Source organism: Argiope bruennichi, chromosome 9, assembly GCF_947563725.1.
Source record: "Argiope bruennichi chromosome 9, qqArgBrue1.1, whole genome shotgun sequence".
Classification (NCBI taxonomy): Eukaryota; Metazoa; Arthropoda; class Arachnida; order Araneae; family Araneidae; genus Argiope; species Argiope bruennichi.
The window spans coordinates 17,374,146-17,396,887 of NC_079159.1; the positions used below are offsets into that span (position 1 = coordinate 17,374,146).

The 22,742-nt window shown below is 30.5% G+C and overlaps 1 protein-coding gene across 2 annotated transcripts in view; it reads left to right on the forward strand.

Annotated features, from left to right (window-relative positions):
- The first annotated feature begins 11,539 nt into the window (after nucleotides 1–11,539).
- Nucleotides 11,540–22,742, forward strand: part of LOC129984835 (runt-related transcription factor 3-like) — a 75,819-nt gene continuing 64,616 nt past the window's right edge. For both annotated transcript variants that reach the window (XM_056094801.1, XM_056094802.1), the window contains exon 1: nucleotides 11,540–11,906. In XM_056094801.1, coding sequence (XP_055950776.1) covers nucleotides 11,579–11,906 — 328 coding nt within the window. In that variant the 5' untranslated portion in view covers nucleotides 11,540–11,578. The remainder of the gene's footprint in view (nucleotides 11,907–22,742) is intronic.

The following is a 22,742-nucleotide window of genomic DNA, read 5'->3' on the forward strand; positions in this document are numbered from 1 at the left end:
ACTTATTCACCTATCTTAGTTAAATACAACAAAATTTCAAACATTTTATACTAAAGCCTACTCAACATAGGAAAATAAACCGAGTCATCATATCTTGATCAATTTCAAAAGAAAAATACCTATATGAAACACTTGCAAGAAGTATGAAAATGATTTGAAAATCACTTTAACATTGAGATATATAATTAATACGTTTAAAATTAATTCACTATTAAATACGCTTAAAATATATATTTTTAATTTTATTAAAATTCGACGAAAATGATATCAATTGAAAGTTTTTTTTTTTTTAATTTTAAGATGATATAAAAACGATTTTTCTGTCTGAAGTTATCAAAGAAAAACTCCAAAAATTTTGCTTTCATTTTAATTAATTAAAATTTCACAAAAAATTAAAGATTTGATTATCAACACCAGCCACCCAAAGTATGTGTCAAGCTTCAAAAAGCTGGCCAGTAAAGCTCCAACATACACAAGCAAATTTATCTTTATTGTAGTAGAAATAGAAATGTTGATACCATCTTTGCAATATCTACTCCTTTATTTTTTTTATTTATTTATTATTATTATTATTGTTTTCTAACGTCTCCTTTTCTGGAAAATAAATCTGGCAAATATGCGATTTTTTTTCTTTACTTTATCAGCCTTTTCTACAATCTTCTGAAGAGTCTATATTAATTAATTCAAAATATAAATTGCTCTGCTAATAGTTATATTTCTCTTTTTGTTAGGAGAAAAAAATTAATCATCTTAGCTTCACATCGCTGAAGTTTATTGATATTTGATGTAATTGTTTGAAAGCAATCAGCTTAAATACTTCTAATAAGGAATCATCAACAAACTTGTGACAATGTAATGTCAGGAATTTATTCATCTTCACGTCGATAGATATACATCGAAACAAATTTTCCATTCTGTTTCTTCACCATATAACTATTTATCTTTCTCAAGAAAAGCTCGCTAAGTAAGAAAATTTTTGACTTATCGTTTTTTACTTATTTATTTGATACTAGCCGCTTTTGGAAACCGATTGATCAACCGAGAATATTGGCTGTATTAAATATCCATTAAATCTCGCATGCATAACTTTATATTCTCTAATTCCCTTAACAAAGTATTTTTAAATAGCAAATTGTGACAGACATTGAAGGAGTGTTATTTTAATAACCTTACACCTGTTCTGTTTACTGTATACATGAACCATCTAAAAGGAGACATCTATGACATCACATGTCTAGGTAATCTATTTCAACCATAGTTGTCTTTTATGATAATGTAATTCAGGTTTTTCCGATTTCTGATGTGAGCTGGGCAGATAATTAGCAGAATTTATTATTTTTTGCTTTCAAAAGTAAAAGAAAATCACGTGATTATATATTTAAGGAAACAATGGAAACCGTTTAAATTTCAATTTAATAATGCAATTGATTATTGATAATTAAAATATTCCTTAAGAAATTGTCAAAATCCAGGGGAGAAATTTAATGGCACTTCAATTAATATTATTAAAAATACATTCAGTTAAAAAAAAATTTAAATGGTTTAAAAAATGAGTTTTGTACAGTAAAAATGCTGATTGTTATCAACTAATCTATTCAACCTTAGATTTATGATAATATAATTCTGATTTTTCAGATTCTTCATGTAAGCTGGACTGATAATTAGCAATATTTGTCTTCTTTAGCTTTCAACAGTAAAAGAAAATCATGTTATTAAATATTTGAAAACAACTTGAATTTCAACACAATAATAAAATCTATTATTGATAATTGTAAAAAAAAATTTAAAAATTGTCATAATCCAAGGGAAAATTTTAATGACACATCAATTAATGTTATTAAAAGGACAATTTTCTAAATATTAAAATGGTGTAAAAAATGAATCTCGTACAGTAAAAATTTTAGGAGTTATCGTGAAACAAAGCCAAAATCCGGCTTATTTTTATTTAATTAAAATCCTGAAATTTCAAAAAAATTAGCCTTCGGTTGGAAATTTTCTGAAATTCTATTCTCTGAAATATATTTATACTAAATTTGGTAGTTCTAGTTCAAGCAATTTGTCTTGTAGAGCGCCAATCTATACATAGTCAAATATTCTCCTTTTATTAGTAGTAAAGATTTTATTGCTACTGGACTTAGCGACTACTAAACTAGATAAAATCGTAAATGGAATAAATATGCGATATAACAATTTTAGTTTAAATTGAATTCGTAACAGATTTCGTTATATGTCGCAATATATTTTTTACAAATTGAAACATTAAAATAAATCCGTAATAAATAAAAGATTGCCTCCATTTCCAACCAAGTGTCCTCTTGTGAAGTATACTTAGCTGTACTGTTTGTTTGTTTGTTTCTTATGGCACTTGCCACTGACAAGCCCGCTGTTACGAAGACAGCGATTTAAGCCTGAGGGGAACGTCTCTTATTTTTTATAGCAGCGCCAACTAGGGCCAAGAGTACGACTTTGCCACTCACGCATCACTCATTCGCTTGCACAACCCCTTTTTACAGGAGGGCACATTCACACATCTCACAGATAGAACAACAGAAGAACAACCATGTCCAAACCGGGACTCGAACCCGGGACGCCCAGATCACGGGGAAGACGCGCTACCCCTATGCCAGGACGCCGGCAGCCGTACTGGTAATTTGAAAATATATTTCTTTATATATTGAAGATGACAACTGTCATTTAATGAAAATAGATTCCTAACTAATGTCACGTGATACAGATAAAAGACTGAAAGATATATTAATCCATCAAGAGAATATCTGTTCCTCACCTGGTATTGGTTGCAAGGAAATCCCATTGTGTGCGTTATCTTACAAGATGCTTTAAAATCAAGTCCCTGAAAACTGATATAACTTCAATAAATGTTTTGTAAAATTTTAGAGTAGATTTAAAATATTTATTGGTCGAAAAAATTATCCAAGTTAAAATGTCCTCTTTCAGTATTTCTTTTATAACAATAAAAAGAGGATATTTAATCCAATAAATCAAATCAATATTAAAAAAAATAAATGTCGAAATTCACTGATGATGTACTTCCTTATGATTTTACACATTTCTGATTGGAATACGAGTTATTTGTTTCTGCGCAACAATATAGAAAGGTTGATTCTGATCTTTTAGTTAATTCTTATAATGTTTGTAAAGCTCGAGTAAAATTACATCAAATATTTCAAACATCAACAAACATGAAATATTTTTAAACATTTTTTATTGTCCATAATATACTTGTTATATGTTAATTCATTCAGATAGAGTCCCCCCCCCTTACATGGTACAGAAACTATTCCAATAATTTTTTTATATATGTGTACTAAATATTGCAGATACTGTATCGCAAAATTAGTAAAATTTTATCTCCCTTGAGGAAAATTTTTTAATTCTACGTTACAAAGGATAAAGTGTTGATCCAGAAAAATGATTTCGTTTGTATATCGGATATTACAGATATTATGTTGCTAAATCAGTAAGATTATATTTCACCTGGGAAGAAGTCTTATTTTCCTTCACGGGTGGTACATATGTTGGTCCAGAAGATAATTCGGCCAGAGTAAAGTTTAAGGTACGGCGCCAAATTTCAATTTTTTCTTGGCGATAAATCGCCAAATATGGTAAACCCGGTGCTTGACCGGTGGCTATCTTATGGCAACCCTAAATTAGTATGTTCTGCAAGGGTCAGGGGTCTTTTCCACTTGTAACTCCGTTAGGGTCAGACGTTTGTTTTTTCTCCTCGAAAGGGTTAGTTTTTGAACACGTGCTTCTCGTGATGGGTGCTATAGCTAAAAAATTGCCTCGATTTCAAATCCAGAAACAATTCGATGACGATGCTGGTTTGTATGATCTTTCTTTTTTTTTTGGACTTACGAAAGGCTCCGAAACTGGATGTGATTAAATGGTGTATGAATGAGAAATTGATTGCTAATGAGTATGTGTGTTGTAAATGTGGGAAAAAGATGAATTTGGTTGAAAGGATTGATGCGAATGATGGATGGATTTGGGTTTGTCGTGATAGTATGCACTACATAAAAAGATCTGTGAGAAGATCTTTTTATGTAGAATTTGAATCGTTAAAAGGGTTAATTTTTTGTCTGTTTTATCATTTTTTATGTAAAAATTGCTTTATTTAGTCTTTTTAAGGATATTTTAATTATTCTGTGTCGGGGGGGTTGGGGGGGCTGGCCCCCCCATTAGAATCTTTAAAAGGGTTAATTTTTTGTCTGTTTTATCATTTTTTATGTAAAAATTGCTTTATTTAGTCTTTTTAAGAATATTTTAATTATTCTGTGTTGGGGGGGCTGGCCCCCCCATTAGATTCTTTAAAGGGTTAATTTTTTGTCTGTTTTATCATTTTTTATGTGAAAATTGCTTTATTTAGTCTTTTTAGGGATATTTTAATTATTCTGTGTCGGGGGGTTAGGGGGGGGGGCTGCCCCCCCATTAGAATCATTTTTTAAGTAAAAATAGCGCCATTTTGGAGCAATCTAAGATGGAGGACAATTGGCGAATTTTGTAGCATTTGGCGACATCTTGGCGCGGTTTGGCGAGGGTCCGTACCTTAAACTTTACTTTTACCGATAATTCCATTTGCTTACTGGGTGTTACCCATACCACACCCAATGAATCAGTTAAGATATATTTTCGCCTGTGTCCTGGCATAAGTGTAGTGCGTCCTCCCCGTGTTCTGGTCGTCCCGAGTTCGAGTCCCGATTGGTTGTTTTTCTTACGGGAGGTGTGTGAATGTGCTCCCCCCTTGTAAAAAGGGGTTGTGCAAGCGAATGTGAGGCATTAAGCTGCTAAGTTGTACTCTTGGCCCCAGTTGGCGCTAGTGAAAAAACAAGAGACGCTCACTCAGCTTAAATCGCTGACAGATATCTTCAGCGGGCTTGTAAAGTACCATAAGTCACAACACAACATATATATTTTCCTAGTGGAAGAAGTCTTGGTTTTCCCTTACATGTGGTAAATGTGCTGGTTAAGAAGAATTATTCCTTTGCATACTGCAAAATAAACGCCTAGTAAATCAGTTAATATATATTTACCCAGTGGAAAAAGTCAACTTTTGCTTACGGGTAGTATATATATTGGCCCAGAAGAATTATTTATTCTGCGTACTGGATGTTGCTGATACTATATTATTAAATCAGTAAGAATATATTTCAGAGGTATAAAAAGTCGTTTCACCAGTAGAAAATTTTCGTTTACGGAAGGTACATATGCTGGTTTAGAAGAATTATTCCCTTTTCATACTAGATTTTGCACATACCAAACCCAATCATTCCGTAAGATTATATTTCACTGGTGAAAAAAGTCTGGATTCTTCCTGACATGTGGTAGATATTCTGGACCAGAAGAATTATTATTCCTTTTGCATACTGCAAAGTAAATTCTCAGTAAATAGTTAAGATATACTTTTCATAGTGGAAGAAGTCTGGATTTTCTTACGGATAGTACATATACCGGCCTAGAAAAATTATTCATTTTGTGTATTGGATATTGCTGATATATATAACTAAATTAGTAAGTAAATTAGTATCACCAAATCACCAATAAAAGAAATCTTAATTTTCGTTTATGGATGGTACATGTGATGGTAATGTGATAATGGTAAATGCGCTGGTTAAGAAGAATTTTTCTCTTTGCATACTGGATGTTGCAAATACTGTACAACTAAATCCGTAAGATTATATTTCGATAGTAGAAGAAGTCATTTCCGTTTACGAATGGTAAATATGCTGGTTCAGAATTATTCCCTTTTCATACTGGATATTACATCCAGTAAATCTGTAAAGATATATTTTCTCAGTGGAAGAAGTCTTAACTGACGCTTACGGGTGGTATATATACTGGTCCAAAAGAATTATTCCCTCTGCATGTCTTGGATGTCGCTGATACTATACCACTAAATCAATAAAATTACACCGGCGAAAGAAGTCTTGAATTTTTTTCTTACCTGTGATAAAGATGTTTTTCCAGAAGAATCACTCCCTTTATGTACTTGATGTTGCAAGTGCTATACCTTTAAAAAAGTAAGATTATATTTCGCTAGTAGAAAAAATTTCGTTTACGTACGGTACATATGCTGGTTCAGAAAAATTGTTCCCTTTGCATACTGGATGTTGCAGATACAACATCCAGTAAATAAGTAAAATGTATTTTTCCAGTGGAAGAAGTCTTAAATTTAGCTTACGAATGGTACATATACTGTCCCAGAAGAATTATTCTCTCTGAGTACTGGATATTGCTGATACTATACCATTACATCAGCAAAATTATATTTCACTAGTAGAAAAATTTTAATTTTCGTTTACGGATAGTACATATGCTGGTTCAAAAGAATTATTCCCTTGGCATACTGGATGTTGCAGTAAATCATTTAAGGTATATTTTATATTAGTATAAAAGAATTATTCCCTTTACATACTGAATATTGTAAATGCGATATCATTAAATCAGTAAGATAATATTTCATTAGTAGAAGAAATCTTAATTTTCATTAACGGATGATACATATGCTGATTCATTGTTCCTTTTGCATATTGGATATTGCAGATACTATACCCAGTAAAACTGTTAAAATTTATTTTTCCAGTGGAAGAAATCTAACTTTCTGTACGAGTGGTACAGATACTCTACATTATGATACAGATTACATTATGTACAGATACTTTACATCTGCGCACTGGATGTTGCAGATATTATACCGTTAAATCAGTAAGATTATATTTCTCCGGATTCTGAAGATGTGCTAATCGTCATATGGCAGTTTTTATATCCCTACTTTAATGTATCAACTAATGTATGATGAATATATTTATTGATTAGTTGAAGAAGAAAAAATTATGCAACGCGTGTCAAAAGAGACCATAGATCTTTTCTTGCCACAATTTGAAACAAGTAAATATCGCTTTCCTGTTTCTTCGCCTGACTTCTGTTTTCAGGTGAGATTTTACAACTCCTTTGATCCCAAGACCAAACTGGTATCACGCAGAGTCGTTCATATATATTATAGAATATTAATTTCTCATTATTAAATATTGATTATCGCAATTAAACTAAGAAATAATAGTTTTCAAACGTTTCTTAGTGTACCAATATATTTAATGAAATAATTACTAATTTGAAATTAAATAAAAGTTGTGTCAAAAAAACTGACACTTCACTTTTCTTAGCCAAATGAATCTAATCTAGCTTCTTTCCCATAGTCAAAATAAAGAATAATTTATAACAATAAACCGATATTTATTCAAACTTTAGTATAAATTATAGCTTAATATAGCTTTCGCATGTTCGTGAAAAGTATATATATTCAATACTCTATCTAAAACAGATATAGGAAAAATGCAATTTAAAAAATAACAATGTAAAACATTTTTAAATTCTTCATTGTATAAATTAATTATTCAAAAATACTTCTATTAATTTGAAGAAATAGAAACAAATCCCCTATATTTATCACTTAGAAAACTGCACCGATATAGCTTTAAAATTTAATCAATACTTCGGAAGAAAGAGGGTGAGATGCTGAATTCTTTAGGATAAAGTTATATAGAAATCCTTCATTTTCGAGAAAAGTAAATTTCAAAATCTCAAATGAGAATCCTTTTTTTCGAAAAAAAATTATAAACAAGAAAATGGGAAGAAACGAAACGTTTTACGAAGCAATTTCGTCCCCTTCTGCGTCTAGAGCAACATCCCTACGAACTAACTCATCCATGACCGAAATCGAGCGCATCCAAAAAGGCGTTCTTTTCGCGCGCCAAGCCATCCCACGCGTGAAAACCGCCTTCTTTCCGCGGGAGGGCTTACGCGGAGGCCGCCGCGGAACAACTTTTCGGTGGCCCGCCCAACAGCACGGCCGACGGGCGGGGATACGGCCGTCACGTGGTGTCACGTGTCCGGCGCCGCATCTTCCACCACAACCACACCTGTGCTGGAGAGACGAGTTGCCGTATTTGGCTTTTATTCGCCCTTTCCTGAAATTTTAAGTACGAGTCCGGTTTCAATGTGTTACTATAAAGTTTTTTTCTCCTCCAGTTTTGATAGAAAAGAGATTCTCAAAAGCTAAATTCATGTTGTTGTTTTTTGGGGGGGTAAGAAACCATTTTTTTATGTTTAAAAATGAATTCTGTCTATTGATGAAAAAAATTGTTCAAAGATATTGGAGTTCAGGCATAAATTGAAAATTTTGCAAAAACTTTTCTAAAATGTTTTTTTTTCTCAAGTTTTTTATTTTCTATTTTGATTGAATACATCTTATCTGTAGCACAATATTTCATTGAATATTATAAATTCAACAATGAGTCTCCATATATGTTTTCAAAAATTGATCGCTTTGAACTGTTAATATTTTAAAAGTTATAAGTGATTAAAATTATTAATTCAGAACAAAGAAGAATACTTATTGGTTTAACGAAATGTTCATAAATTAATGTTAAAATACTTATTTTAGACGTTTTTGAAAAATTCAGCAATAAGCCGCATCAGAAATTTTTAGTGATTTAAAAGGAAGGAAAACATGACGAAACGACATTAATCATTTCCTTATCTTAAGTCTTTTATTGTAAAAATTATTTTTAAAAACAGATAAAAAAATACACATAGAATTAATGAATATTTAAAATTATTCATTTATTTCAAATTAATTAATAAAATACACCCAAATTAATCAATTTAAAAATTTTCATTCACTTTTCCTTGATAACTAGCACATGTTTTTATCGAGGCCACATCAAACCTGCCCACCCGAAATTAAATGCAAATGCATATTAGACAAATTATATGAGCTGCAAAGAATTAACACATAAATTATTGCTCCGTAATAGCTGAATATAATTTATCTAAGAGAAAAATGATATATCTTAACGACGTTGGCCTTATATAGTAGATTAAAATGATGAAATTTAGTTCATTTTCACCACAGTCGGAAAATCAGTCATGTAAAATCATCAGTCATCAGTACAATCGAAGAAACAGTCTTATTGACATCAGTTGTCCAATCCATCAATCCAAGAACAATTTGTTCAAAATTTATTTTGAAATTATATATGTTAACATCCTTTATCTTAACATTTTAATTGCTGATGTCCTTTGACTTGGTAATTTCTTTATCACCGTAAATTATTTTTCTAATTAAAAATTAGAAAAATAATTTCTAGCTAAAAAAACTTTCTAATTAAAAATAGAAAATTAAAAATTTCTAGCTAAACGAAATGTTTGCAGATCAATCCAAAAACGCTTGCAACGTTACGAATTCTGCATATAAGTACCGCTGTAATAACGTGCACTATTGAAAGGATATGGAAAAGAGTGAAAAAAATAATGCACCATTTTTAAGAATTTTAAATATGAGTCGGTGTGTAACTTCACAGTTTTTTATTGTTTAAAAAATTGTTCTTACACCCTGTGCATTCATTGTAATCTAACACATTACATTAATATTAGATAAATATAAACAAAATTATATTTAATTCTAAAACTTTAAAGGTATGCTTATTATTATTATTATTATATATATATATATATATATATATATATATATATATATATATATATAAAAGGTATGCTTTATATAAATATATAATATTTTTTTAATAAATAATATATATAAATTTATATATATATAAAAGGTCTGCTTTATATTTAATATTTTAAAAGAATTTTTCCCCAGGTTAATTTTTTAAAAATCACAACGCTATGCACACTTAAAAGAACTATGTTAATAATCCACAAATTTGTTTACTATAAAATAATTCAAAATTTTGATTTTGATTTTTTTGATTTTTGATTATTTATTTATTTATTTTCATTTCGATCTGTGTTATTAAATTCATTTTAAATCATACTTACTGATAATTTCCTGATTTGATTTATTTCATTGTTTTACAGTTTCAAAAGAATCAAATTTTATAATTCTTTCTCTTTTTTTTATGTTTCAGAGGGCGATAAAGAAAAACTCAAAATAACGACCAAACGCTCAAATAATCTTTGTTCGATTTTTAAGGCAGAAAAAAGATCATCATTTCAGAATCCAAACTTTTACCGTAACAGACGTTTTTAAAAAATCTGGGCATTTCTATTCTTAACTTTTTAATTTTTAGTAGTTTAGGTAAATAAAAAAAATAGTGATTCACCTACCATTTGGTTAATAAACCAATATCTATCAAAAAACAGACTACTTTGAAGTTACTTTAGGATTATTCATAGACTGTTCTGTAATTCTGAATTTCATCCATATGATATAGAAGACCCCTAAAACGACTTTTCTCAATAAAAGTTCACACCAGGAGAGAATAGAATTTCGGTGAAAACTGGTTTCGAACTCACCTCAAAATTATCAGATAGTCGTAATTGCTATGAGCGTAGAGTATAAGATGACTTAACAACCATATCATCGTGGCTTAAGTAGAGAATAAAAATAAAATAATCAACCTGTTCTAATATAAATATAAGTCAATTGAAATAAAAAAAAATTGATAAAAGGATAAAAAAAATGGCTATTTAACACAAATTTCAAAAAAAAAGTAATTTTAAAAAGCACAGTCAATATGGCATGGTAAATCGCATATGTATATGGCCTACAATTGAGAAATGGACATAGTCTATTTTAAAGGGGAAATCATTCATACGATTTTCTCACTTTTGTCCTGAGATTTAAATAAACTAAACTAATTGCTTTGAAAGAAAAGGTGTATTTTGATTAATCTTATCTTAAATAATTTAATTTCAGCTTCTAATAGAGTTTATTTCTTGAACTGCAGTTCTCAAATTTCTGCTAATGTTCAAGAACTTTTACAGTTCATTTTTAAGTCAGATTCTTAATACAAAAGAATTTTTAAAAAAATCTATGGAATAATTTTTTTCTTCAAAACATTCTATTAAAATTAATAAAATAATAATAATAATATTATTTTTGTTAATAACTTTCAATTGATTAACTTTCTCATAGTTTGTCTAATTAATTTTATTAATTTTTCCTGACGTAATTGTGCAACCACCAGTATAAAAAATTTTTGCCCTGTAGGAAAACACAAAAATTTCTTTCGAAAAAAAACTCGGTAAATTATTTTATGAAAATTAAATCGAATTAGATCAAGTTTTTTTCTTCCCATTTTTTTTTTTTAATTTTTGAGGAATTAAGGTTTTTCCCCCATTTTTTTCCATATTTTAACGAATCAAATTTTTTCTTTCCATTTTTTTTTAAATTTTAAATAAAGATAAAAATAAACATTAAAAAATAAATAAATATAATTATGTTTTAGATATTTTTCCTGCTCTTACTTACATCAATAAATCATCAATAATTTTTTTTTTTTTTTCAATAATCTGACAAACGAAAAGTAAATCTTCCTTCTACCTGAAACAACAGCAGCACCCTTCCCAAAGCCGAAACCTAAAATCTCCCCCACTTGGCGACCTGAGCACTAAAAAAACCCACCCCAAACAACCCATTCCGGCAACCCTTCGCGCAACAAGCCTCAATTGGCTGGCTCGGGCGGACAGAGAGCGGCACCAGCTACGGCAAGGGGCGCCGACGCGATCGGCCGCTAAAAGGCCACCCTTCTCCCGCATGCATGTGCCGACGCGTGTCGCCGCGATGACCGAGTTCGTGGACCGGGGACTCTGCGAAGTGCTCGGCGAGCACCCGGGGGAGCTGGTGCGGACCGCCGCTCCCAACATCCTCTGCACCGTACTGCCCGCCCACTGGAGGTCCAACAAGACCCTGCCGGTCGCTTTCAAAGTGGTCATCCTGGGAGAGGTGGTAGATGGGACTGCAGTGACCATCAGGGCCGGGAATGACGAGAATTATTGCGGCGAAATGCGGAATTCGACGGCCGTCGTCAAGAATCAGATTGCAAAGTTCAACGATCTCAGATTCGTAGGGAGAAGTGGAAGAGGTGAGTCAAAACAAAGTATCTTTTTTAAGTATTTGTTGAAATGTGCGCGCTTCTAATCCATTGCTGCCTTTTGTTTACCATGATACTTTTTTTAAATAAGTGGCTAGATGGAAATGGTGTTTATTTGCATACACTTAAATAATCATCCGTTTAAATTACGGTTTTCGTACATTAAATTTCGAATTTTTCATCATAGACATAAAGTTTTTAATCGCTTTCCGAGTAGAATGATTAATTAATTTAAATCAATTACTATCAAGAAATAAAACACTCAATGCCTGTGAAAACTTTTTAATATTCTTGACTGTTTTAAAAAACACAGCTGCTTTTATAAAATAATTCGCATCTTGATCAGGATGATCATGATTTATGATCAGGAAATAGAACACTCAATGCCCGTGAAAAGTTTTTAATACACCTTATTGTTTAAAAAACACAGCTGTTTTTATAGAATAATTCGCATCATGATCAGGAAGATCATGATTTATGATCAGGAAATAGAACACTCAATGAAAAGTTTTTAATGCACTTTATTGTTTAAAAAGCATAGCTGCTTTTATGGAATAATTCGCATATTTTTCTTTTGTCGATATATTCTCGTTCTATGACAGATGTCTCATAAATTATGTATCGGTTTAAAATCTGCTTTCAGCTATAAATAATTTTGCAATGGAACTTTCTTTATGTTTTGTTAATGCAATTTTATCCCTGATAATTCTTTGAAGTAGGTTATTTTATATCTCTGTCAGCAAATTTCTATTGAATATCCTTATGAAAAACGCAGTTTTAGCAAATCTTCCTATAAAACCTTACAAAAATCAAAACTAAATAAATTGTCTTAATCATTTAAAAAAATTTAAAGATTTGAACTGCTAAACCGAAACATCATAATATGATAATGCTTTTGACTTCATTCGTCTATCATTATTTTATTTTTGAAATTTTCTTAATTATGTAGCAGCCATAAAGCGCGCATACAAAAAAAAAAAAAAAAAGTGAATCTTTTATTATCCCAATGCGTGCGAGACAGTTTCATCAGTCTGAATTTGACAAGAAGCGTACGTAAAACTTACAATGTGCTAAAATAGTTTGACTGTTTTGTCAGATGAAACTTTTTTACTAATAAATCAATTTTATCTTTGAATAAAAATGCAAAAACTCTTATATTTTTTATACAAATTGCTATTTAATGTATCATTTCCTTATTTTCAAAGTTTTCGACAGTTTAATATTTACTATTCAAAGAAATTAAGGAAATGTAGGATTTTCCCCTATATATAAAAAGAAAATAAATAAAAAAACAACTTAACCTTTGATTGCTTAATTTTTTAAAATTACTATTTAAATGCGATATTTGCAAATAAGTTCAAATATTTTTCAATGAAAGGGAAATGATACTATATGGTACACGATAATAATATGATATAATAAAAATCTGTAATCGTAAAAATAAAACACTAAACTGCGAAAAACGTGGAATGCAACAAGCAAATGGACTGATTGCCAACCCGCGGAAATCGAGGGATACGCAGCTGTAAGGTTAAGAGTAATATTTATATCTTAATGTCATTGTATAATTCTCAGAAATATTAAGTTATATTTAAATGCTGAAGGTATATAATTTCACCCACCCCCCGTTTAAGTAGTACTAAGTATTACGAATTCTTGTATTGATTCAATTCTTGCTCATTAGCGATTCAGTTATCCTCCAACTTGCCACATTGTCTCAACAGGAAATATAATTTGACATCGATGCTTTCAAATTCATATAATAAAATTCCTTTTCTGCTATTAAAAGATCGTGAATTCGAAAAGTGATTCTGTGAAATATCACTGAAATGTATCTCCTTAAATTTATATATCTTTGAATTTGATGAAAAGGCTTTGAAATTCCTTTTCTGCTATTAAAAGATCGTGAATTCGAAAAGTGATTCTGTGAAAGATCGCTGAAATGAATTCGAAAAGTGATTCTGTGAAAGATCACTGAAATGTATCTCCTTAAATTTATATATCTTTGAATTTGGTGAAAAGGTTTTGAAATTCCCTTTCTACTATCAAAGGATCGTGAATTCGAAAAGTGATTCTGTGAAAGATCACTGAAATGTATCTCCTTAAATTTATATATCTTTGAATTTGGTGAAAAGGTTTTGAAATTCCTTTTCTGCTATTAAAAGATCGTGAATTCGAAAAGTGATTCTGTGAAAGATCACTGAAATGTATCTCCTTAAATTTATATATCTTTGAATTTGGTGAAAAGGCTTTGAAATTCCTTTTCTGCTATTAAAAGATCGTGAATTCGAAAAGTGATTCTGTGAAATATAACTGAAATGTATCTCCTTAAATTTATATATCTTTGAATTTGATGAAAAGGCTTTGAAATTCCTTTTCTGCTATTAAAAGATCGTGAATTCGAAAAGTGATTCTGTGAAAGATCACTGAAATGTATCTCCTTAAATTTATATATCTTTGAATTTGGTGAAAAGGTTTTGAAATTCCTTTTCTGCTATTAAAAGATCGTGAATTCGAAAGGTGATTCTGTGAAAGATCACTGAAATGTATCTCCTTAAATTTATATAACTTTGAATTTAGTCAAAAGGCTTTGAAATACGGAATAACATTAAAAAATTCGTGGTTTTGAATCTAGTATATAAAATACAGGATATTTAAGAGATAGCTAAATGTTTACAAATGACAAATCTAATTAAAGGAGCTTTAGCTTATAGGGTAAGATTCCAGAATTCACTGCAATATGTTTCAATCTCCTCTTTATCTTCGTTCCTTTGTAAGACATCATTGTGGAATATAAATTGAAACTACCGAGGGTGGTTTTCCCAAAACTTTCACGCATACTTTCCAAAAAAGGTTTTACCCCTTACCTCCCCCGCATCGGCGAATAATAATTAAGAAATTGAGATCTTTGGTATGAATCTAACGGTTTTACTGAATTTAACGTGCTAATATATTTTTTGTTCATTTGATCATTTGAGACCAAAATTGAACATCAAATTACAATTGTAGCCACAAGATCATATACCGAATTTCATTAAGTCATTATGTTTATAAGTTATAGCATTTACAAGCATGCGAAAGGGCAGAGTGATGAAGTTTAACCCTTTAACAGATTAGATTCAAAATTTTAAAAGAATCTATATTTTAGATGCTAAACATATGTACCAACTTTTATCTGTTTACTTCTTTAAGTTTCATAATTATCAAGATCAATTATCACTTAAATAGATAGATTTCATCTAATTGGATTTCTTTCAGAGTATGTTAGATATCTTCAATTTTAGGTTTAAATCCATATACCAAATTTCACTGGTCTAGCTCAAAACGTTTTTGGGTTATCATGTTCACAGACAAAGCGATCGAGAGGCACAATTCCAAAAAATGTATTTCCTGCATTCGAGACGTCTGAAACTTGGAGATGACATCAAAATCTCGTGTTCGAATTTTTTTCGACGATTTCAGTATTTTTACTATACTTTGTAAACGAAAAAATGAAAATGATATCAAAACTAATCATCAAGAATCTGAAAATAAATATTTCAATAATTTGTCTGGAGAAATTTGAATCAGCTATCCCCGAAAAAGACATTTTTAGTATTTCTTGTTTAATATGTAAAACACTTACCTGCATTCTATTCATCCAAGTTCTACGTGCATTGATTTTTGAAATCTTGAAGAAATTCTATGGTGTGTGATTTCCTTAGATAGTGCCTAACCTGTGTAGGATTTTGTCATTCACAATAAGCCTTATTGCATTTCGTTTTCATATTCTACTTTAAATCCCTCTAGAAATGAATCGTTACTTTTCACGGAGCTTTCATCAAATCTTCCAGCTGTGAAAATGATGGACTGGAAATCAATTGCAGCCACACGGATTTAACTAAAGAATAAGACTTTTTATTAAAGTTTTAAAATACGAATTATTTGGAGTTGCCACCGACATTTTATTTATTACTTCTGAAATAACCAATAGGCAAACCATTGATGGCAACTCTAACTTTAATAATTAATTCTATTTAACCCTTTAAAGGGCCATTTTTTTCTAGTCATATTATGTTAAAATATTTTTAGACGAAATTAGAATAATAAAAGGGATTTATTTAGCTTATTAGATAAATTTAATTTGATTAATTAATTAATTTGGTTAATTAATAATGAAGTAACAAATCAAGACACATCATTTTGTGTGAGATAAAGAACTGAAGCATCTAAGTTTCTGATTTACTAAAAAAATTTGTCAGAACTTATGCCAACCTACATAATTTCATACAAAGATTGATAAATTTGGTGGGAAACATATTTCCCACGGCCCTAGAAAGGGTTAATGTATCCACATATAATTAAATTTTAAAAAAATAATACTTCCTTTATATAATATGTAAAACTAAAATTTTCTAAAATTACTACGACATTCGCTTTGAGGAATTAACCAAATGCTTACAGGCGGTACAGATGTACCGGTAGTTTTTTACCCCTTGTAGACCATCTGTTATATGTAGATGCTGTATTATTAGCTCCTTTCGCATAGCTGTGGTGCGAAATCTAATCATTTTGAAAATTATCTTGCTTCTCTTCTCTGTTATATTTCAAAAGTTAGGAATAAAAGAGCCAAGTAGGAATTAGGGAAGTTAAAATGATGCCAAATCATTTCTTTCAGAAATTTGAAAAGGAGAAAATACTTTTCTTTTTCTTTACAAACATCTTAACGTTAACCAGAGAGATTGCCCTCCCCCAAAAGTTTCTAGCATACTCTCTAATAAATTTTTCACTCCAGAGGACGCCTTACATGGCATTGGCATACAGTTGTAACAAATTTTAGCTTTTGGCGTGAATTTAGTATTTTTACTGAATCTATGGTGTAATCCTTGGCGAGTTATTTGGCGATTAATCCCTGACATGCGGTTAATAGTATCCGAAAATCAAATATGAGTTTTAGATACATTTTTCCCCAACCGATTGAAAAAAAAAATTGTAGAACTGCAAATAATTAGTCATAAAATCCCATACCAAATTCCATATTTTTAAGATACTGCGATTTTGAATTTTCACGCTTAGTTATTTCTGAAAGTACAGACCGACAGACAGTCAGCTCTTCGTTGGATGTGATTCAAAATTTTATAGGTGTCTACTCTACAGATGTTGAATATGTGACCGAATTTTATCTATCTAGCTCTCTTCGTTTTCTAATTACGCTCTTAACTTATATTCGGACAGCCGGATTCAAAAATTGTAAAACCGAAAAGTGAATTGTAAAAAAATTCTGAAGATTGCCAATATTGTTATATTAAATAATTAGACTCTGGCAATAATAAGAATTTAAAGAATGTCCCAAAATTGACGCAAGATTTGAATTTGCCACCATTCGCGCAGTAAAGTGTTGGCAACCCTAGTAAAAAAACCATTTAACAGCTGATAGTTTAAGGTTAATAAAAATGCAGCACTACACGATAGAACAACGGAATGACGTAGGATTTGAATTTTTTTTTTAAATTGTTATATTTTTATTCAGTTATAAAGTACACAGCATAGGGTTATGTATGAATAGCACATAGGGTAAATGGACTCTCCGTCTTTTCTGGCACATGCGCACTCTGTCGAAATTTTCTATGGTCATTTGACATAAATGTGGCTGAATGGCATTGATGCAGCTTGGAATTTCTCCTTTAAGTGCAAGCGTGATTATGGGCTTGTTGGCATAGACATTTGACTTCAAATAAACATATAAATAGAAATCCAATGGTGTTAAATCACACAATCTTGGGAGCTAATTCTCAAATTTTCGAACTGTTGCCCGTCAGACTTTTATTATTTTTGGAATATTATCCAACACTGAAAACACGTTGTTCTATCGTGTACGCTCCATTTTTATTAACATTAACCTATTAGCTGTCAAATTGGTTTTTTATTAAGGTTGCCAACACTTTACTGCACGAATGGTGGCAAGCTCAAATCTTGTGTTCATTTTGGGACACTTTTCACATTTATGTTTATTAATTTCTTTCGAAACTTCAATTTATATTAATTTCATGTAACAGTCATTCTAATTGTTATAAATTTTTGAAACAACCTGTGCTATCATCAAAGTTTCAATTCATTTTTTAACATATTTCATTTATATTTTGAGACTGGGTGTTAATATTCTTCATCAACCCAAACTCAGAAAGGTTCCTTTAAATCACTGAACCAAAACTTTTAAAATTATTTTAATTTTAAAAGCCAGCGGGTACTATTTAAATGCGAAATTAAATAACTGTCCCAAAAAAATGGTCGCACCAACTGATCCGAATCATCCTTTCTTATAACAAGCTGTGACGCCTTGAGCCAGACAGTTGGTGTGTTAAGTTCTACAAAGGAAGCCGCCGCCGATTATTATAAAAGTCATACGTCACATTTTTGACAGGTTGTTCCACTTTTACCTTATTCTTAAAAGTATGGAATACCTTTTTTTGAACGAAGTGCCAAAAACCTTTACGTTAGAAAATTATTTTCTCCTGTCTTAATTGTTTTCTCCTCAATTTGTGAAAATAACAGAGAATTGCTGTGAAGGAAGTGATTAAAAGTGGTTTTCTTAAAGCTCTATTTTTTTTTTTTCGACTGAAGAATATTAAGAAAAGGACGTCAGAAGGCAAAATTTCACCTTATATCTAAATCCATCCCATACTTCCGATTCCATCGACCGCAAATTATAAATCCAATAGATTTCTAAAAATTGATCTTTTCAACTATGTTGTTCCCTTTCCTTGCACAAGCACGTAAAATGAAAATCGGCCATTTGAGTACCCCGTACTCGAATATCTCTTAACATATTTCAATTTTATTCTATTCTACATATGTTAAATCCAGTCTGCATTTAAAATGGCAGAGCTAGAGGAACTTTAAAGAGGCAAATAAACTTAAAACAATTAAACACCTAATCGACTATTGGCCTTGTTTGCCTAGTAGAAATCTTGACACAATTTTTATTAGATTAAGAATTGGCCTCTTAAAGCTCATGCATAAGCATTTGCTGTTGGGGGAACCCACAACCCGATGTACAGTATGCCAATGTCCTATGGCGATTCTTCATAATTTAATAGAATGTCCACAATTTAATAAACAATGCCTTCCCCCCTACATCAAATTAAAAGGCATTCTTCATAAAGCTCCCCATCCCCATCTCTTTTACCTTTTTTTTTAAATGATTGGCTTTCACTTTTTGATCTGATTCTTGAATAACTTTTAGATTGTATTTTACCATGCGCCATATTTTACTGGTTGACAAATCCTGGAAAATGACGAAATTTAGAAAAAAAATAATTTAATAAGATTAACTCTCACCATATGTTTAGGGCAGTTTAATCATAAATGGTTCTTTCGCCAATAAACTCCATCAATTCTGTTCGATTGTATTCTCTTAACATATTTTCTGCCATTGTTTGTAAATCGAAATTTCTGAAAGTTTTTACTTTTTCGCATGCTAAATATTCAAAGTATTTAATCATCAAAAACTTCAGAGGAGATTTTGACGAATCTGGGAGTTTCAGACCTCCCTGGGTCCGAAGCAGCAGGTTTGAAGTACTGTCTGTCTGTCAGTACGGTAACTCAAAAATGAAAGAATGGATGAAATTTGCCGTATGGTCTCTACACCAAATAAGTAGATTTTTGTTTAATTTTGAACGAAATCTATCAAGTGGAAGTCTAGCTGTTTGAATATGCATAATAACTACAAAACTAAGGGAGGTAGATAAAAAATTTTGCACAGATTTAACATCTAATGTGTAACGGATGATTTAAACAATCTGACATCTAATACGTAGATTTAACATCTAATGTGTAACAGATGATTTAAACAATCTGACATCTAATACGTAGATTTAACATCTAATGTGTAACAGATGATTTAAACAATCTAACATCTAATACGTAGATTTAACATCGAATGTGTAACAGATGATTTAAACAATCTAACATCTAATACGTAGATTTAACATCTAATGTGTAACAGATGATTTAAACAATCTAAGTGTAGATTTCACATCTAATGTGTAACAGAGGATTTAAACAATCTAAGTGTAGATTTAACATCTAATGTGTAACAGAGGATTTAAACAATCTAAGTGTAGATTTAACATCTAATGCGTAACAAATGATTTAAACAATCTAAGTGTAGATTTAACATCTAATGTGTAACAGATGATTTAAACAATCTAAGTGTAGATTTAACATCTAATGTGTAACAAATGATTTAAACAATCTAAGTGTAGATTTAACATCTAATGTGTAATAGAGGATTTAAACAATATAACATCTAATGTGTAACAGATGATTTAAACAATCTAACATCTAATGTGTAGATTTAACATCTAATGTGTAACAGATGATTTAAACAATCTGACATCTAATGTGTAGATTTAACATCGAATGTGTAACAGATGATTTAAACAATCTAACATCTAATGTGTAGATTTAACATCGAATGTGTAACAGATGATTTAAACAATCTAACATCTAATGTGTAGATTTAACATCGAATGTGTAACAGATGATTTAAACAATCTGACATCTAATGTGTAGATTTAACATCGAATGTGTAACAGATGATTTAAACAATCTAACATCTAATGTGTAGATTTAACATCGAATGTGTAACAGATGATTTAAACAATCTAACATCTAATGTGTAGATTTAACATCTAATGTGTAACAGATGATTTAAACAATCTAAGTGTAGATTTTACATCTAATGTGTAACAAATGATTTAAACAATCTAACATCTAATATGTAGATTTAACATCTAATGTGTAACAGATGATTTAAACAATCTAAGTGTAGATTTTACATCTAATGTGTAACAGATGATTTAAACAATCTAAGTGTAGATTTAACATCTAATGTGTAACAAATGATTTAAACAATCTAAGTGTAGATTTAACATCTAATGTGTAATAGATGATTTAAACAATATAACATCTAATGTGTAACAGATGATTTAAACAATCTAACATCTAATGTGTAGATTTAACATCTAATGTGTAACAGATGATTTAAACAATCTAACATCTAATGTGTAGATTTAACATCTAATGTGTAACAGATGATTTAAACAATCTAACATCTAATGTGTAGATTTAACAACTGATGTGTAACAGATGATTTAAACACTCTAACATCTAATGTGTAGATTTAACAACTGATGTGTAACAGATGATTTAAACACTCTAACATCTAATGTGTAGATTTAACATCGAATGTGTAGATCAGTACCAATTTGTAACCAAACTGATCATCGGCCAGACTGTTTTTCCATGCACATGCAAACGCAATAACTGAAAAACTCGATGACTGTAATCTAAGAAGTTTAGTATGTGATTTCCTGAATACAATTATAGTTCGGTGTCGAATTTTGACTTTAATCGGATGAGAAAAAAAGAGGCCCAAAATACACATTCAGTTCTCTAGCACTTTTTATTAAGCGCATCTTCGCAATTTACCAGCCAAAAAAAATCGCCAAAAAATCATGCGCTAATAAACTTATTCGTAATTATTATTTTCCAATAGTAAGCAATTTATAATATGCAAGTATATTTATCAGAGAATATGAAAAAAAGGCTCGGAGGAACTGCTGTCCTGGTTTATCCTCTATCTTGTACCAGGAGATTAAAATATCACTCGGAACAATTTTAATAAAAATAAAAATTATTTTTATTCGCTTTCATCAAAGTTAAGCACATAATACTATTTTACGCACGTCGATTATCTTCTGGAATCAGATCTTAAATCCACAACTGCCCAATCACGTGACCAAACTCTACCGTAAGGCCTTCAACGTCAGAGAATTACGAACAATAAAAGTCAAACATATAGAAGATGGTTATGGATTTTTAACAGCTAAGAAGTTGAAAGTTTCAAAACATTTTCATACAGAATTTGTTCATTATGGTGAAGCATTTTTTTTTATAATTTGAACCTTTGTTTAGTTTATAATGAAAGAGTTATAAAAGAGTTAAGAATTAAGGAATCTTAGTAATTAAGGAGCTATCAAAATTTCAGCGCAGTACCACTTTTTCTTTCAAGTTGGACTCATTTATAAACTTTTCCGAGATTTCCACCATCTTTGTAACATATTTCTTGACCATCTTTTGGGGTTCTATGGATTGTAATTCAATAAGTTATGCAGAAATTCATCGTAAGTCGTGTCTTAAGTACTATTGAAATAAGTAAATATCTTAAAAGAAATCTATCTAAAATCCAGTGCTAACTCAACAACTCTTTTCAACGGATTCTACCTTCAAACATACGCACGTTATAATTGCCATGAGAGATGAAATCGATCTTTTGAGTACCTCTTAACTGGGTGTCTCTTAATGTATTCTCATATGTCTAAATCAGAGTTTCTTATTTTTTTTATAAATTCACGACTTTATTTTAAGAGATGAGAACCTTTCGCGATCCCATTTACATTAAAAAAAATAAACTTTATTTTAAAAAAAATTGGAAAGTTAATAAAACTTCTCTCACATGACAAGTTTATTAGAGAATATGCGAGTAAGTTTTATGGAGACCGCTCCCACTGGTTTCCTCTTGCGATAGGATTTGAATTACAAGATTTTAATTCAGTGATACGATTTTAACGTGTTTTACCAATGGAAGATGAGAGACTTAGATGACCTGAAATAAGTGAGGAAAATGTCTCGTAAGAAATGAGAAGGAATTTAGTAACGCCTTTTTAACAATTATTTAGAAAAACATTAACGAACGCATTTGTAGTAGTATTATTAGAACAATATTCAATAGTTCTTTCGGTATCTTTTTTAGTCATCTTATCTCTTTTCGTTGAAAAATTTCTA